Raw genomic sequence first — 18,342 nt, 5'->3', positions numbered from 1 at the left:
TTCTAGGTAACTTATAAAGGTGATCTAAGAGTCTGAGTCCATGTTTGTGATGTCCAGATATTCATCTGTTACCATTGTGAAGTCATACAACCTTTCCTAATTAGCATAATTGCCATACATTATGCAAAAACGAGGTGAACATCAGCAAATTGCTGCATGTTTTACTTTTAGTCAACTTTGAAAGATTCTCACAGACTTCAAGTGTATGTTTACAACTCCAGGAATAATTATCATCCTATGAATAAATCATGCAACCTTTTGTCTATGTAATAATTATGTAATAATCACACCAAAACCAGAAATAGCTGTATTTCTTTGCTTTAAGTTAATTAATACGCATGATCTTACAGACAGTGTAAGTCTGTTTGCATGTCTAGAAAATATTAGAAGCGACCTCGCACTAAAGGGCTGGGCGAGTGCTGGTGCTTTGGAATGGGGGGTCAGATCAACATATCTGCCTGGGTCATGACAGACTGCTGGGCGAGTGCTGGTGCTTTGGCATGGGGGGTCAGATCAACATATGGAATGTATTCTGAACTGGCCATATATGGAGCGTGTCTTGAGTGTACAGGGTTTGATGAGGTCAGATCAACATATGGAATGTCAGAACAGGTCAGCTCCATATAGAGATCTAATTTAATTTTCGGGCCTGTTGAGAACTAATAACTTTGGGGCAGGCCCGTCCATAATTTCCTAAAGGCGACCTGCAGTCGCAAGAAAGAACAATATGGGAAATGGTCACAGAATTATCAGATTGTTTATTCTAATATTTACAGAAAGTTTTGAAAATTGAAGGGTCTCCATCTTCGTCGTCATCGTCAATCCCCAACAGATGTGCCTTGCTTACCACACACCTCTAATCATCTGCCCCACACATGCACATCTCAGAGCAGTTCAAATTTTAGATCGACAAGAACAATGTGATATGCACTGTGATTTCTTGCAGACACATTTGATCAGTTGGGTAATGGTGGCTGGCCCGTGGGTATCCCGTGTTGTGACTGGCACCAGTTGAGCTCCCTCAGCCTCCCATTCATATTCAGTTGCTGGTGGCATCTGTGGGTTAGGTACGTGCTGCGTCAGAACTGAGCCTTTTTGTAGCTCATAGTATATACAGTAGCAACTGCAGATACCACCTCCACAGGACACCTGTTTAGACCTGGCCAACAGGTTAAATTCCCTGGAGCTGTCTGATCAGCTCCAGAGACGGCATGGAACCCTGGTAAGGCTGAAGTCCTCGTTTTACCCAGTGCCTGCACTACTGGCTCCAGCGATGATACGTTTTTTGTTCCCCACACCGGTGATGAAATAGATGTCCTTGCACAGCTGATGGTACCGTCGTATTGTAAGAACAAAGACATCAGTGTCAGGGGACTCAATGTAGAGCTGTGTTGCCCCTCTTCGGACAGCATCCAGGCTGTGCAGGATTATCCTTGTGTCAGCCTCTTCCTGTACGCTGTGGAGATGTTTTACATCGATAGAGTTTGAGTGGACAGCCTGCCTTGACGTGATTATAAAAACATTGGGTTTCACCTGGAAGTGTTGGAGGGCTTTCTTAGCAAGATAAGACAGTCAGCTCATCTTTGGTGCTGATACCTGACAAGAACTGTTTTTCTGACACTTCCCTATCGGTGTGTTGTCTTCCACATGATAAGTGGTAGGGGCCCGGGGCTTTCCACCCTGGCGTCGGTCAAATACTACATGGATCTCACTATGTTCTTTGGTCTTCCTGTCCAGTGTGGCTATGGAGTGGTCAGCTTACTGGGAACATGTCTTGATCCATGGTGGCTTTCCCATTGCCTGTACCAATGCCATTCCATCTATGACAGTTACACTCTTAGCTGGAAGGGTACAACTGTCAAAAAAGATTGAAGCATTTGTTTGCCAGCTGTACGAGCCCGGTACAAATCCTGTGGATGTTGATGAGCTCAGGTGGAGGTTATTCACAAAGAAACAATTAGAAGCCGAGAAGCTGCCACCTACACAAGCAGCATTAAATCAAGCCATTACCCATGCATATTATCAGGCAATGGTATGGGATCAGGACCACGTACCTAACCCACAGATGCCACCAGAAACTAAAAATGGATGGGAGGCTGAGGGAGATCAACTGGTGCCAGTCACAACACGGGATACCCACGGCCCAGCCACCATTACCCAACTGATAAAATGTGTCTGCAAGAAATCACAGTGCATATCACATTGTTCTTGTCGATCTCAAAATTTGAACTGCTCTGAGATGTGCATGTGTAGGGCCGATGATTAGAGGTGTGTGGTAATGTAAACAAGGCACATCTGTTGGGGATTGACGATGACGAAGACCCTTCAATTAAATGTGTTTTCAAAACTTTCTTTAAATATTAGAATAAAAATCATGTGATAATTCTGTGACCATTTCTCATATTGTTCTTTATTTTATGAGGGATATATATATATATATATATATATATATATATATATATATAAAGCTAATAATGGAAAGGTTGCATATCCTAGTTATGGAAAGAGAATATTTTCTAGACATGCAAACAGACTTACTGTCTGTAAGATCACATTTATTAATTAACTTAAAGCAACGACATATAGCTATTTCTGGTTTTGGTGTGATTATTACATAATTATTACATAGACAAAAGGTTGCATGATTTATTCATAGGATGATAATTATTCCTGGAGTTGTAAACATACACATGGAGTCTGTGAGAAGCTTTCAAAGTTGACTAAAAGTAAAACATGCAGCAATTTGCTGATGTTCACCTCGTTTTTGCATAATTTATGGGAATTATGCTAATTAGGAAAGCTTGTATGACTTCACAATGGTAACAGATGCATTTCTGGACATCACAAACATGGACTCAGACTCTTAGATCACCTTTATAAGTTACCTAGAAGCAAAGTTAATGCCATTTCCGTTTTTGACAATTTATTAGCTAATTATGCTAATTAAACATGCTAAACCTGACATAAAAAATTGGAGACATGTTTTTTTGGCATTCTGGTAACCCCAAGAATCAAGATATACCTGTCTCCAAAAATTAACATTCCAAAATCACGGAAAGTGATAGGCTCCCCTACTAATGAGGCCGATTTTTTGCAAAACACACATCTTTATATTACTCGCAGATTTTATCCATACATCACGCAAATCGGTATACACCATCTCTATAGTCATGCGTTCAACATAGATCCGTTTTCATTTTTCATATTTGTAACTGCACAGTAAAATCCTGAGTGTTAATTTAGCAGTGTAAAAATAGACCCGCTTTTATAGTAGCGACATCACTTTGTATAATTAAATCAAGAGGCAAAACAGTATAATGTACATCCAAATAGCACCATTATATTTTATTATACAATTATGTACACACGTGTTATTAAATGTACTCGTCTCAACAAAATAATTTGTCGGCATAATCCAGACATTAACCACAAGTTGAAATTTTGAAAAACAAAATAATAATTTAACCAAGACATGTCTTTGAATACTTCAATGTTAAAAGACAACAAACAAACCAATAGTTAGACAGCAGATCAACGTTTTAACCTTGAGTCATTATAGATGAAACACATCAACAAAAACATAAAAAAACCCCACATTGAATAAATCCCAATATTTAGACATTTTCAAACAATACCAGAGCTTGTAAATCTGCCATACAACAACGTAAGCTCGTCTTTTAACACTTAAAAGACATAACAAATCAAATGAATAATATTTCTAGACAGCGGATCTGTTCTTTCAACAGTGCCACTTTAACCCTGACATCCCCATTTTCCAAAATTACAAGCTCACCAAACATGACACAAGCTTGTAGAACTGCCATTTGTCATACAACAAAGTATGACTTAAGAGGTGCAAAGATTTGGGGGATGTACAGGAGTTATGATAAGGGGGATGCAGTTTGTGTTTGCGTTATCAAGGCTGAAGTAAGGATACAGTCTCTCTATAAAGCATTGGCCAGTGAATGTATAGATATGACATTTTAAATCTGCATCATAGAAAGAGACCTGTCCCTTATCGTAATCCACAAAGACCCCCACCTTCTGGGGCTTCTCTCTCAGTGACAGTTTGGCCACGGGTTTGCTATTTGCTCGATATTTACCATCATCCTCATCCAGCCATAAGGCCCAGTATCCATTTTCAACTGACAGTTTGCTGTCTTTCTTTCTCTCAACAGACTCTCTAGCCACTCCTAAAATCCAGTGAGTGCTTCCCTTTACCTGAACCTCATAGTAAAACTTCCCTGATGTGAACCCTTCCTTTGAAAAGACTTCAGTACATGCCTGAAATCTCTTTTTATTGGCAGGGAGATTCTGAGGCTTTGTTCCCAGCCTCAATTCTTTTCCATCCTTAGACAGGATGAGGTCACAATGTGCAGTGTCTGGGTCAAAGGTCACATCCACTGCATATTCCTTAATCCTCTTTAGTTTGATGTCACGCAGCTCTTCCATTTCCTCACGCAGCTCTTCCATTTCCTGATCGAATGTCACCAGGAGCAGAGACACAGCTCCTCTCAAAGAGGAAACAGACAGATTCCACTGAACTATGTTGTTCTTCTGGTCTTTGTTTATCAGAGTGGTCAGCCGTGACAGGAGCAGGAGAAGGCCATGGTGATCTTCAGAGTGTGAGAGTTCCTCCACCTCAACGCGTTTCTTGTCGAGCTCTGTGATCTCCATCTTTAGTTCTTTCATGAAAGCCTCTGCTTGTTGCTCTGCTAATTTATACCGGTCTTCGATCACCTCAACCAGCTCTGCCCGGCTTTTCTCAAGCAAGTGGATCAGATCAGTGAAGACCTGCATGCTCTCAGTTATCTCCCTCTCCGCTTCCTTTTTGCTGGCATCAGTTGAGCGTTCAATCTCACTGATCCTCTGAGAACGTGCAAGGATCATATCCTTCACTTTTGTCATTGTCTCAGGCAGTTCTGCAAGCTTGGATTCCTTTTCTTCCTCAAGTGGTACAATTTGGTGACTTTTGTGGTCTGTTTTAAGGCAAATGACACAAATACAAGTCTGGTCTGTCCTACAGTAGAGTTCAGAGACCCTGCTGTGCTTCTTGCACATCCTGTCTTCAAGACCTGATACAGGGTCTATTAAGGTATGGCTCTTGAAGCCTGCAAATTTCCGGTGAGGCTCCAGGTGTGTCTCACATAAAGAAGTTAAACATATAAGACAAGATTTAACAGCACTGAGCTTTGTCTCAGAGCAGAAATCACAAAGCACACCAAAGTTTGAAACTGAGGGATTCACCTGAGCAGAATTGAGCAGAAGGTTAACAGTTAGCTCTGATATGAACGTATTAACTTGCAATTCAGGTCTCGTGGTAAATATCTTCTTACACATAGGACACTGGCAAATGCCCCTGATGTCCCAGCAGTGCCGAATACAAGCCTTGCAGAAGATGTGTCCACATGTTGTTGTGACCGGCTCGATGAACACATCCAGACATATCGGACATCGAAGTTGCTCTTCTGAGAGAATTCTTGCAGTTGCCATATCTAGACAGTAAGAACATAAAGCATGTATGTTATGCAACTTAAAAGCTACTGTTTGTTAGTTGTAGATAGATACATTAAACAAAACATGTTAAAGTATCCCCCAAGGAATCCAAACTATATACAGTCTGAGTAGGCTACAAATTATTAGGTTGTACATTACAGCACCTGGTGGTTAAGATTATATACTTGTCCATAGTGAATTAACTACTATAGAGCCAAATGTGTGTTTGCCATGTAAAATTATTTTATTGATACGATTACCATAAATGTAAGGAGGTATCACAGTAGCCGCAATTTGCAACTCAAAAGATTTTTTTTATAATGGGATGAATCTAGAGTTGCAATACCCTCCATTGACTCCCCAGTCGCTTTTGTGATCTGCTTGTATTAAACAACCTTAAACTCACCAACATTGCAGCTCTAGGCCAAGCTTGAATTATCATCTTTCAATCTGCCAAGCTTTTGTTTCATAAAAATCCACGTTATGACTCATGAGCTACTTTCTGTCAAGACATTCTCTGCAGGTGATTCTTTTTCTAAGTTGGTGAGTTTAACTTCATTTAATACAAGCAGATCGGAAATTTCAATTTGATCAATTGAGGGTAGCCTATTGCAACTCTAGATTCAACACTGAACAGTAGCACTAGCATGTAAAACATAAATAATACACAGTCTGTCTAAGATTTGAGCATTTGACAAACCCAGCTTCTTCTCCTACCTTTATAAACGTGGTGGAAGCATGTAGCATTCAGTTTCAAAACACTGAACATGTGCTGCACTTCCTCAATTTAACCCTAGGACTCCTCCCCCAGGGTCACAATTAACTATAGGAACAATCCTTCCTGTTCATATTACGCCCTGCCTTACAACATACCACATAAACAATTTACAATTTAGGCATTTAGCAGCTCTTAATCCAGAGCGATTTACATTAAGCAAGAACAAAAAAAGCAGGGGAATACATCACATATATAAAAAGCATTTATCATGAAACGTGCGTAAGCTAAGAACATAACAGTGGAATATCTATATAAATAAATACCGGTAGGCTACAATATATGAACAAAATAAGAACAAATAAGACGTATGCAATTTTACATGTAAATGGCCCTCCTCCCCAGCCAGCACGCCCACTTGGGGCCCATGTGGTTTCAATGCGGGATACACGGGTACCACTACCATGTGGGAATGGGCTTGAACTGGGCGAATTATGAGGGTCCCACGTGGGCTAGACGTGGGATAACTGGGCATGGGTTGGACTTGGGCAAGCCCATGTAGTTCCAAAATGGTCTACACATGGGCTAACTGGGCATGGGTTGGAAGTGGGCAAGCCAATGTAAGTCCTAAAGTTCTCAACAGGCCCAAAAATTAAGGCCCCGGCCCGGCCCTAAATAACTAAAAATTACCATAATGTTGGGCCCGAAGCCCGATAAAGCACGCCACTTTAATGGCCAGCGCAGCGGCGCGCGTTGTGGTTCAGTGTGTGTCTGTGTGAGAGTGAGAACGGCTGTTCAATGGATTTATGTAGCTCATGTTAGACTGTTAATGTTCCATTTCCATCATTCAGTGGTGGCGAGTAGCTCCCCTTTAAAGTTTCCTCTGAAGTGAAGCAGCTATGTCCAAGCTATGTCCAGCTATCGTCCCCGTTCGTGTCCAAAAGAACAAACATAGCCTACAAAGTTTACAAACCAGCCCGAATAGAAACATGGGGGAGCACTGTGGAACAGTCTGTAGTGCTGTCACCTCACAGCTAGAAGGTCCTGGGTTCGATTCCCGCTGGGGACGCTGTGGAAGCTGGGGGCGTGTTCTCTCCTCCGCGTCATCATCCCAGGTTGCGCCCAGGATTAGATTATTAGATAATTGACACTGGATGAAAAAATGGGTTACAAAATCGTGGGATAAAATTTAGGGGAAAAAAAAGAAATAGAAACATGGAAGAGTGAACTTGTGAAAATAAAGAATGTAATTGTGACAGGGTCAGTGATGGATCTGGTAGATCTGCTACTTTGGTATTTTTGTGGACTGGTGTCAATATGTTTCCTTTTGGCCCAGACCGTGTTCATCTTGCCCTTTGACCATCGGTTTTATCATCAGCCTACTGCCTGTTTACTCTGGGTTGTTCTCCTTATCCTATTTATGTCATGTCACCCTCCACAGGCCTAATCATCTCAGACCTATATTATCCGTTATATTATTATATCATATTATATTATGGGTTGCCTGACGCCAAGTTAAGATTTACTGTCTGCCTGTAGCCACAAAAGTTAGCTGGCATATTGAGAGGTCTATTTGGATAAACACTGCATGTATTTGACCTTGATGCCTAGTGAGAAAAGAGATAGCTGCGCAGGGAGCATTTCTCTCTGTAAAGAGTGCACAGCTAGCCGGGAAGAAATGTTATCTTCAGGTTGCCATAGCAACGCCAGCCTCAGTGCTTTCCCGGTCTATGGACGGAATTAATGCCTGTCCCGATATCAGTCTCATCAGCTATGTGCTGGTCCAATGAGCAGTGCCCGCGTGGCATAGTGGAAATTAACTGTGTAGTCAGCCAATGAAATGTGTATCAACAATTGTAATTCTACAGTATTAATGCCTTTGAAATGAATTGTTCGTCAGAGACTACCCTGTGCCCTTTTGGTGGTACAGGGGAGAGTAATTTGGCTGTGTGTGGATCTGTCCTGTCTCTCTGATCTGAAAATGAATTAACTAAACCATAATTGTTCTGACTCGACAATCATTCTTCTGGTGGACTCATCTTTTTAATTGACTACTAAAGGTATTTTTCTAAAAGAGTATTTCCTGCTTAAAGTAATCCTGTTAAAGCTAATGGTTAACTTGGTCATAGGCTCTCTGCCTAGTTGTGGTGCTGAGTATTCCTCCGTACTTTTAAATACTTTCTTAGAAGTATTTTTTTATAGTTATAGCCCTGTGTGGCTCAGTAATTCAGTATAATACAGTCCTTTTCTATCCTTGGTGAATCATTAATTGTCCCTTCTGCATTTTATATGCAACTAATGGGTTTTATCTTAATTATAAATCCATCAAATTGGTCCTTATTCGAACCGTCTTTTTCCGAGTATAAGTCTAATTTATTTAATTAGCCTCTCCGACAAAAGGAACCAGCCCCATCCCCATTTTATTTATTTTTTTTCTGCCGGAAGAACAAAGTCCATAGTCATATTTTTGGAGCAGTGGTTTTGTCGATGCATGTTCAGTTCTGGAACCGATCCTCCCCATTTTTGGGAACATACAAGCCGCGGATCTGTGGACGAACGGACGAAGCATGAAGCTTGAACGGTCCTCCACAGATTTCCCCCCCCCATCTGGATCGTCTGTCCGTACGACGGTTCCTCTCCGCTTCGGTGGACCCTGTCCGGGACCACCTCCTGCCTGCCTGATTCTCCCAGCTTGCTTTTCTGAAGTTAAGTAATTTATCTTTCTGTAATCTTTCTTAGATTATACTGTTATTATTATTTATTGCCGTAAATTCATGTCTGGGACTTAATCCCTGAACATGTCTCAGTCACATTACTCTTCCTCCACTTTAGATTTTCAGGATGTAGCGCAACCATCGATGGGCACAACATCCTCACTCTTTATTTTACTTTCTGCTTCGATTTCTTATCTATTTATAATATGTTTGCCTTCCTACATGTGGTTATCGTTTGCTTGATCCCCTTATTGATATATCGCTGTAGGAACCCATAGATATTACTTTTATAGTCTTCTTTCTCTCAAACCTCGGCCAGGGTGCGAGAGTAGAAAGGTTCTTTTATACCGTAAAAAGGTCTGTGATTCCTTTCACCATTTGATTACACATTATTTTTTTATCACCCCTTTTACATTGTACCTTATAGTAGTGTTCGGTTTTTATGACACTAATGATTTTAGAGTGTGTAGGCTCCTTATCTAAGGAATTTATGAAGGAGTACTCTCCATGTCTCTCACTCCCTCTCTGGGACTGAGTGCGTGCGTGTGCGTGCGTGTTAGAACGCATGGCTCCATCTGTTCTCTCTCCTTCTCTCCTCTCTGTCTGTCTGCGTGCGTGTTCGTGCGTAGCTGTGTATATCACTGTCTTGTGTTTATATGGATGGGTGTGTTGTCCCGTAGAACAGTTATTCTTCTTTTAATAGTTGAATGATGTGTGTGATGTGTGTGTAACGTACCATTTGTTCAATGTCACCTTCATATATTGTATATAATTTTATTTGTATTTAGAGTGACTGAGTGAGTCGTGTGGGCGGATATGTTGCCCTTGTCTATGTGCGTGTGTGCGTGCATATGTGTTTGTCCGTGTTCGTGCGTATGTGTGTGAGTGAAACACTTATTTTTGAAGAGTATGATATTAGGGATGCGTGACGACTATTTATTATTGATTTATTTATCTGTCAGGCTCCGTGTTCCGCCATTTATCATCATTTCATAATTGCCTAGTGGCTGTGCCATGGTTTTTCAATTTTAGATAGGTCCCCTTCAACATTTAAATGCCCATTATCATGACAATTTATTATTGATTTCAACCAATCCCCTTATTGATTTCATTCATTTATTATTTTGTTATTATTTCATTTCATTTATTTATTTTGAGTGGTGTCAACCATTCTTTCCCAAGACATTTTATTCCCTATTATTATAATACTTATTATTTTATTTTTATTTGTACTCTACTCTATTCTTCTCTGCCTGGAACGAGTAACTATAGGCTCCTACAGGTAGAACTTGTGATCTCACAATTTCTTTTTTGGCGTCTTATACGTGACATTAGCTACGTCATTAATAGCGTATTTGATAAGTACATTAGCATACATGTGTTTTTTTAGGAGTGATGACCTACATTTTGTTTATTTCTGTCCGTGTTTGCAATGCCATGCCATATTATGCATGATAGTCTTAAAGTCCAGTGCAAATACAGGGCAAAATAGACTTGTGCGTTTATTCTGTCATCATCAAGCTGTGTTTCCTGTGTTAACGGATTAATCACTGCAACATTATTATAGAAAACAATTAAATAGAAGAATTAAATAGAAAAAAAATAGAATACTTTGTTTTCTTTTTGAGATATCTTTCTCTCTCTACCTGTCTCTACGTAACCTCCCTCCATATAAATGTGAAATGCATGCGCTAGAGAACTCTGTCTCTCTGCGTATCCTCCCTCCATTTTACAACTGTGTAAATGCGTACGTAGAACGCTGGGTCTCTCTCTCTCTCTCTCCTTGACTTATCTCTAAGTACTCTCCCTCCATATAAATGTGTAAATGCGTGCTGTGAGAACGTCTGTCTCTCTAAGTACCCTCCCTCCATATAAATGTGTAAATACGTACTGTAAGAACGGTCAGGAGAAGTACAAATATTAATATTTTATTATTATTTTTATTTTCATTTTTTAAACCATACCCTGTCTACCTACACGCCCTACTTTCACCATAGCTGTGTAACATGCGCGGTTGGTAGATCAGTCATTTTCATTTTCATTTTTTTAAAACCATACCCTGTGGATGTTTACCCTGTTGATGAATTGTTTATAATTGTTGTTTCATTTCATTCACCAGTTGTTTTTTGTCTTTCTGTTTTTATCTCACAGATACGGATCTCTGGTGGTTTCGGGGTGGGGAACAAACCCAGGACAGAGTAATCGAGAGGTCAACAAAAAGTGATGGAGAATAGAGTGAAGGAATGTGTTGTCGACCTCGAGATCCCTTTTCCCTTAAGTTTATTAGGGTTTGCCCCCTAGACCCCGAACCACTCAGAGACAGTATTAGGCCCGACCCCCTAGAACAATAGGACCTTATGCCATCTGCCCATAGATTTCCCATCGGGAACAAATTAGAATTCCACTCATGTTTCACCATACACATAATTGTTTTCTGTTTTTCTTCCATGTTTTTCTTTACTAAGACACTGTATTTTGCTAAAACGCTGTTACCCCTCCCTACCTAGTATTAGGATTCATTTGATCATTCCTTCTCCCCTCAATTGATTAATATGGTATTTTGACTATTCATTTTCCAGATCCCAGATCTGCTTCATTATATAGATTATGTAAACTGAATTATCCCATCTTTGGACAATCTAAATTTCCTTCCATTAGGATTCATTATCCCACCTCATCATATTTTTATTATTTTTAATTTGATTCATATTTTACCTCTGAATTTGGAATATCCCTCCCTTGTAAACATTTAATCTTTATTATCCCCGAACCACCCCTTGACCTTACATTGAGATATTTAGTATTAGGGACCCCTTCCCCTTCCATTTCATTTTGTTATGTTTGACTTGATTAGGCATATATCCTCCCCTGAATAGACTTGATTCTATATTTGGCCTTCATGGTACTAATGGACTCGCCAGGAAGCGACACGACATCATCAATTACCCTGTCCCCCCCTCTCCAAGCTCTGCTTGGTATAAGAACTGTTAGGGGCATCTCCGGCCGTTTTCTCCCGTTTGAATCACAGAGATCAAGTATCTGTCAATGAGAAAGTATAGGCTGAGATTGTCACCTATGGGTCACCTGTTATGTCACCCATCCTGGGGCCGGGCGAAGATTCGGCTCCGACAACGAGCCAAGAGAAAACCATCCAGTGTCTGCTCTGATGAGCTACAATGAACATTGTCAAACTCTGACACTTTCGACGGCGTAGGAACGCTGCAACATTGCTGAGTTCTTTGAGAACCCCGAAGACCGAAGATCGAGAGAGAAAAGTCATTCTGTCTCTCTCCCACAGTACCATCTAAATAAGGAGTGATTGTTTGCCTAGTCTTAAGTCAAAACTATTTTTTATTTTTCATTGTTCCTGTTTCCAATCTGGTTCTATTCCCCTCCTGATCCTTAATATAGAGTGAATTTTATTTCTCATCTCCCAATTGACCCTTATATTATTTTAATTTAATTCCCTGAAGATTGATTATTGATTATTGATCACATTTGACACTTCATCCACAAAACGTGATGGAGTTGATGGATCTGGTAGATCTGCTACTTTGGTATTTTTGTGGACTGGTGTCAATATGTTTCCTTTTGGCCCAGACCGTGTTCATCTTGCCCTTTGACCATCGGTTTTATCATCAGCCTACTGCCTGTTTACTCTGGGTTGTTCTCCTTATCCTATTTATGTCATGTCACCCTCCACAGGCCTAATCATCTCAGACCTATATTATCCGTTATATTATTATATCATATTATATTATGGGTTGCCTGACGCCAAGTTAAGATTTACTGTCTGCCTGTAGCCACAAAAGTTAGCTGGCATATTGAGAGGTCTATTTGGATAAACACTGCATGTATTTGACCTTGATGCCTAGTGAGAAAAGAGATAGCTGCGCAGGGAGCATTTCTCTCTGTAAAGAGTGCACAGCTAGCCGGGAAGAAATGTTATCTTCAGGTTGCCATAGCAACGCCAGCCTCAGTGCTTTCCCGGTCTATGGACGGAATTAATGCCTGTCCCGATATCAGTCTCATCAGCTATGTGCTGGTCCAATGAGCAGTGCCCGCGTGGCATAGTGGAAATTAACTGTGTAGTCAGCCAATGAAATGTGTATCAACAATTGTAATTCTACAGTATTAATGCCTTTGAAATGAATTGTTCGTCAGAGACTACCCTGTGCCCTTTTGGTGGTACAGGGGAGAGTAATTTGGCTGTGTGTGGATCTGTCCTGTCTCTCTGATCTGAAAATGAATTAACTAAACCATAATTGTTCTGACTCGACAATCATTCTTCTGGTGGACTCATCTTTTTAATTGACTACTAAAGGTATTTTTCTAAAAGAGTATTTCCTGCTTAAAGTAATCCTGTTAAAGCTAATGGTTAACTTGGTCATAGGCTCTCTGCCTAGTTGTGGTGCTGAGTATTCCTCCGTACTTTTAAATACTTTCTTAGAAGTATTTTTTTATAGTTATAGCCCTGTGTGGCTCAGTAATTCAGTATAATACAGTCCTTTTCTATCCTTGGTGAATCATTAATTGTCCCTTCTGCATTTTATATGCAACTAATGGGTTTTATCTTAATTATAAATCCATCAGTCAGTTTTAATTGTGTGTGTGTGTCTGGGGGGGGCAGCATTCTTGAAGACTCATACTCATGACTCAAGTGTCAAGACTCAAGACGGCAATAAGCAAATGTACTTTGAGTACCAACGCATAAGTACTCAAACAGATCTACATGTGTAACAGTATCAAGTAGCAAGCCTCACACAAATCAATAGGGGGAGCCATTGCTATAATAATTGAATACTTCTTTCACTGATGAAAACACTGTAACACATTGGGTTCAGTGAGTGTGTGTCTGTGTGACTATTTAAGCTGTATTAGAAATCTACTTTCAGTTTTGCAGTTTAAATGAAACCAAGTCCTATGGTAGAAGTCTGTGGCAGATGTAAAAAATGTGTTGTGGAAAAGGCACTTGAAATAACTATTGATACTGGCAAGAAGTTTATAGTGAAATAGTCAATTCATGTGAAGGGGCTGAAGGGCCTTGTCAGCAAGATTTAAGGTAAAATGTTAAATGTTATTTAATCATTAATGAATGGGGGGTGGGGACGACGACACATTTCTACTGTGTGTGTTAGGCAAAACGGCAGCACAGAATCATGTGAAACCTTCAGTAAAGGAGGGCATTGTATGGTATAAACAAGTGTAATGCTTTATCATGGTGTCGTTCTGTTACTGTCGTCCAGGCAACAAAAAACATCAGTTTTTGTATTTACCTGTGGTTTCGTTTGAAATGTACCCATTCTGCATACTGTTAATACATTTTCAATCAATAAAGATTATTGAAGATTGGAAGGAAACATCGTTGACATTGTAACACTACTCAAAATTATATATTTTGACATGATCAAATGGGAAGTCATTGTTAGATAAATTCTGACATGTTGTTTACACGTCATGTCAAGTTGGCCACTCCATCATATTCTGTTGGTCAACACATATAGAATTTTGGCCCAGACCGTGTTCCTTATAGGTCATATTTTGTCATCTTGCCCTTTTATCATCATTTTACTCATAGCCTACTGCCTGTTTACACAGGATTGTTCATCTTATCCTTTATATTATTTTATCATATTTATATTATGGATTTCCTGACGCCACATTCAGATTTAATATCTTATATCTTGTTGACTCCTTATTCGGTCTCCATAATGTCTGTCCCCAGTCAAGTAAACTTGCCATAATGAAAGGTCTATTTTGATTTGAGACTACATGTATTTGACCTTGATGCCTAGTGAGAAAGTAGATAGGAGTGTTTCTCTCTGTCGAAAATGTACAGCTAGCAGGGAAAGAATGTTATCTTCAGGTTGCCATAGCAACGCCAGCCTCTGTGCTTTCCCGGTCTATGGCCCTCAATGACGGAACCAAGGAAGATGTCCCGATACCAGTCTCATCATCCATGTGCTGGTCCAATGAGTGCTCGACAACCAGCACCACCGTGGGATATTGCGGAAATGAACTATTTACCAGCCAATGAACGTTTATCAACAACTGACGTGATCTACAGTATTAATGCCTGGGACATACTGTGAAGGGGAGTTCAGGTTCAGTTCGGATCCATATTGGAACAATTGAATACTCTAAATTATAGTGATGTATTGTACTATTATTATCTGAACCATGTAGCACATTCTCTATGTAAATTGACTTTATTACCTACTAAAAATTACAGTTAAAACCTTAAACTTTCTCTCAGAAGTTTATTTCGTCTGTCTCCAATTCGTTTTTAAGGTATCCTTCTATTTTTTATGGTACCGTGGCTGTCATTCAAGATTTAAAGGGCTACTCACTGTAAGGTAAATACAGCACGGTATTTGGTCTCCCTGCTGGGTTATTGAAGGTATATATATATTTACAGTCCTTTCTAATTAGCATTACAGAATAGATATAATTTATTTTATATCCATTAACTGGCCTTTCTCGCCATCTTTCCAACAAATTGGTCTTCCATCCTTCCCTTATCCTTAAATATATGCAACAACCTTATCCTTAAATATATGCAACAGTCATGGATACAGGAAAGGGGAGGGGGTCCCCGGGATGCTGATCAATAAAGCGGAAAGTGTTAGTCTCCTGCATAGGCGGCGGGTGGATTTTACCTTTGGGTAGGCTAGAATTGCGTGGGGGGGAGGGGGGGGGCAACTCTCGCGGCCGAGCGGAGCGAGGCCGCGCAAATTTATTTATTTTATTTATTTCCCCCAGATGGTCTAAAAATGAGTTACTTTGACCAATTTATTACCCATCTCGTACACCATTGCTCACGAAAGCAACACCCTTGACCCAATTATAGACACTGCATCTAACTTTTAATTAAAGTTCCCCGGGCATTGTTTTGGGATATTTTGGCCGATATGGGTCTTTTTCTCAAGTCTCGAGTCAGTGTGGAGATTACCCGGCGGTGTTGCTGCCCCTCACGGCTCATGGCTCTTCACAGACGGCACACAGACAGCAGCCACTCCGCTGAACGTGTCAGTGTTGCTGCAGTGGTGTGAACTGTGAACCGTGCAGACGGTCACTGGTGGTGCTGCTGACTGCTGACAGCCGAGCCGACTCACAGCTTCTTCTTAGTTCTGAATTACTTTATCTTTGCCTTGAAAAAGACCGTAGGGCGTAGGCTATATCCATTTTGCGTTTTGCTGTTTTCCAAAACAAACCAGCGCGCGCTACTAGTCTGTTTGCTACAAAGCGACTGGAAGGAAGAGGTTTATAGAAAGGCTACCAAGTAGCCAATCATATGACCCGATCAGCGATCACCAGGGGGCAGCGACAACACACGCACACACACAATAGCCTTCTATATAATGCTGGGCACATATATTATATATATTTAAAAAATACCCAGCAACATTTTTGGGAAGGCTAAGCCTTCCCTAGCCTTACACACCCGCCGCCTATGGTCTCCTGTATCCTTTGCTTATACTTTTAACCTGTATAGTGTATACTGTCCTGTATACTATGCCTCCAGCCTCCATAAATCTGAGCTTTAGTGGGATGGTCCTTCCATGAGAGGTTCTGGACACGCATGAGGAGTCTTGTCTTATCTATTGTAATGGAATACCTAGCCTGGACTCACCTATGCTTTCTATGGCATAGGCACTGTTAGGCAGCTCCCAGAAACTGTGCGCAGCTGCTGGACATGAGACTAATTACTTAGAGCGACAGAGAGGAGTGTGTGTGTACGGGTGTGCGCGTGTGTGTCAATTTAACAAAGGTGCAGACGATCAGAAATCAGCAGAGAGTGATCGACGTTTGCGCTACTCTATGCCAATTTGAAGTGGACTCGGACCCAGACTTTTTTTTCTCCCTGGAAATAAAAACGTCTGGGTTTCCGAGGCTATGGAATACCTAGCCTGCCCTACATCTCAAATATTGATGTTACCTGGCTGCCAATGAATTTTACTTGTGTTGGTTGTGTTAACCATGTGTTTATGACAACCAAAATATGAACAAGTCTTGTTTTCAATCAAATCAAATAAAATACATTTTGAACGCCCAAATAGCCCAGATAATACAGTTTGTAGTACTAGTGTACAGTGTACAGTGTACAGTGTACAGTACAATGGTAAATTCCTATATAAAATAAATACACACAAAAAACCCTATTATTCACTATTTCACTTTACGTCTATTTTATACTCGGCGGTGTCAGTGGCGCGCGGGGAAAATATCCGATCTGCATGCTCACAACGCGCCACACGGCGACGCGTTGTGGGCTTGCAGATCGGCTATTTCCCCGCGCGCGACACCGTCAGACGACACTACGTCATCACGTGATCGTCTGGTCAACAACTCAGCTGTTGTGGGAAGAGAGAGACAGAAGAGAGAGAGAAATCCACGTAGCATCTATCAGAGCCGTTCGGAATATCCCAGTGTTGTTGTTATGAAGAAGACACCTTACATTTAATGTAATAATAATTTTATAAAAAAGGATTACCGTATTGATCTTTCTGGAGGGATAAAGTGGGACAGTATTTCACACTGGTGTGGTGGAGCTCGATCGGTCCTTGTTTGTGAGAGGAAGGAAGGAAGAGAGGGAGAGATCGAGGGGAGAGAGAGTGAGGAGGAGGAGGAAAAAATGGAGCTGGTGGAGGACGGGGGAGTCGTGTACCAGGACGACCCGGGCACGTCGGCGATGATGTCGGAGCGCGTGTCGGGCCTGGCCAACAGCATCTACCGCGAGTTCGAGCGGCTCATCGGCCGCTACGACGAGGACGTGGTGAAGGAGCTGATGCCGCTGGTCGTGGCCGTGCTCGAGAACCTGGACTCTGTGTTCGCCGAGAACCAGGAGCACGAGGTGGAGCTGGAGCTGCTCAAGGAGGACAACGAGCAGCTCATCACGCAGTACGAGAGGGAGAAGGCGCTACGGAAACACGCCGAAGAGGTGAGTGAGTTGTCGAGGTTTTGGTTTGGGGGGAGGCAAGGCGAAGAGAGGAGAGGAATAGCCTCTTTCGGGATCCTCTAGGTTACCTTTTTTGTATTTGGGACGTCGGTACCGACGTCCCAAATACAGAAAAGGTAAAAGTCCCGCCGCCGAGATGTATAGCGAGGGATGTGAGTGAATGCACTAGTAGTGTGGCGTGTGTGTGCGCTGTGCACTTTGTGTGCAGCAGCAGCATCTGCTCTGGGATCAAGCCCCCCCCTCATCCATCCATCCATCCATCCATCCACCGACCCGTGGGTCCTCCTCCCAGCATCCTCAGCAACCTGTAAAGCATCATCATCACACGTGGCGAGGTAGAATCCGGCCCATCCCATCCACCCTCGTCCTCCTCCTCGATCCCATATCGTTCTAGGATGTAAACATGCACAGTGGAACCAATGCAACCAAATGACCAGTCCATTCGGTTACGTTTGTAC

The 18,342-nt window shown here is 41.4% G+C and overlaps 2 protein-coding genes across 7 annotated transcripts in view; one reads left to right on the top strand and one right to left on the bottom strand.

Annotated features, from left to right (window-relative positions):
• Nucleotides 1–3,088: 3,088 nt before the first annotated feature.
• LOC306937759 (E3 ubiquitin-protein ligase TRIM39-like) lies at nt 3,089–17,508 on the bottom strand. Of its 2 annotated transcripts, none has more exons than XM_079521703.1 (2): nt 17,420–17,508; nt 3,089–5,495 (listed from the first exon to the last, which is right to left on the bottom strand). In XM_079521703.1, the coding sequence occupies exon 2, from the start codon at nt 5,491–5,493 to the stop codon at nt 3,847–3,849; it is 1,647 nt and encodes a 548-aa protein (XP_079377829.1). In that variant the 5' UTR covers nt 5,494–5,495; nt 17,420–17,508; the 3' UTR covers nt 3,089–3,846. The 2 variants fall into 2 exon arrangements, with proteins under 2 accessions (XP_079377829.1, XP_079377828.1); XM_079521702.1 differs by lacking the exon at nt 17,420–17,508 and adding an exon at nt 6,214–6,304.
• spag9a (sperm associated antigen 9a) overlaps nt 17,275–18,342 on the top strand; it is a 45,740-nt gene continuing 44,672 nt past the window's right edge. For all 5 annotated transcript variants that reach the window (XM_079521699.1, XM_079521700.1, XM_079521697.1 and 2 more), the window contains exon 1: nt 17,275–17,866. In XM_079521699.1, the coding sequence (XP_079377825.1) occupies nt 17,561–17,866 (306 nt within the window). In that variant the 5' untranslated portion in view covers nt 17,275–17,560. The remainder of the gene's footprint in view (nt 17,867–18,342) is intronic.

This window comes from Electrona antarctica (assembly GCF_951216825.1).
Source record: "Electrona antarctica genome assembly, chromosome: 14".
NCBI lineage: Eukaryota > Metazoa > Chordata > Actinopteri > Myctophiformes > Myctophidae > Electrona > Electrona antarctica.
The sequence above is the reverse complement of the archived record's forward strand: the minus strand, read 5'-3'. Positions and strand labels throughout refer to the sequence as shown.

What these genes read in the sequence shown, in the direction of transcription:
- LOC306937759 (XM_079521702.1), bottom strand. Translation starts at nt 6,265, where the DNA reads ATGTTCAGTGTTTTGAAACTGAATGCTACATGCTTCCACCACGTTTAT. An exon ending in CTTCCACCACGTTTATAAAG is followed by an intron (nt 5,496 to 6,213) that starts GTAGGAGAAGAA and finishes CTTACTGTCTAG; the next exon opens with ATATGGCAACTGCAAGAATT.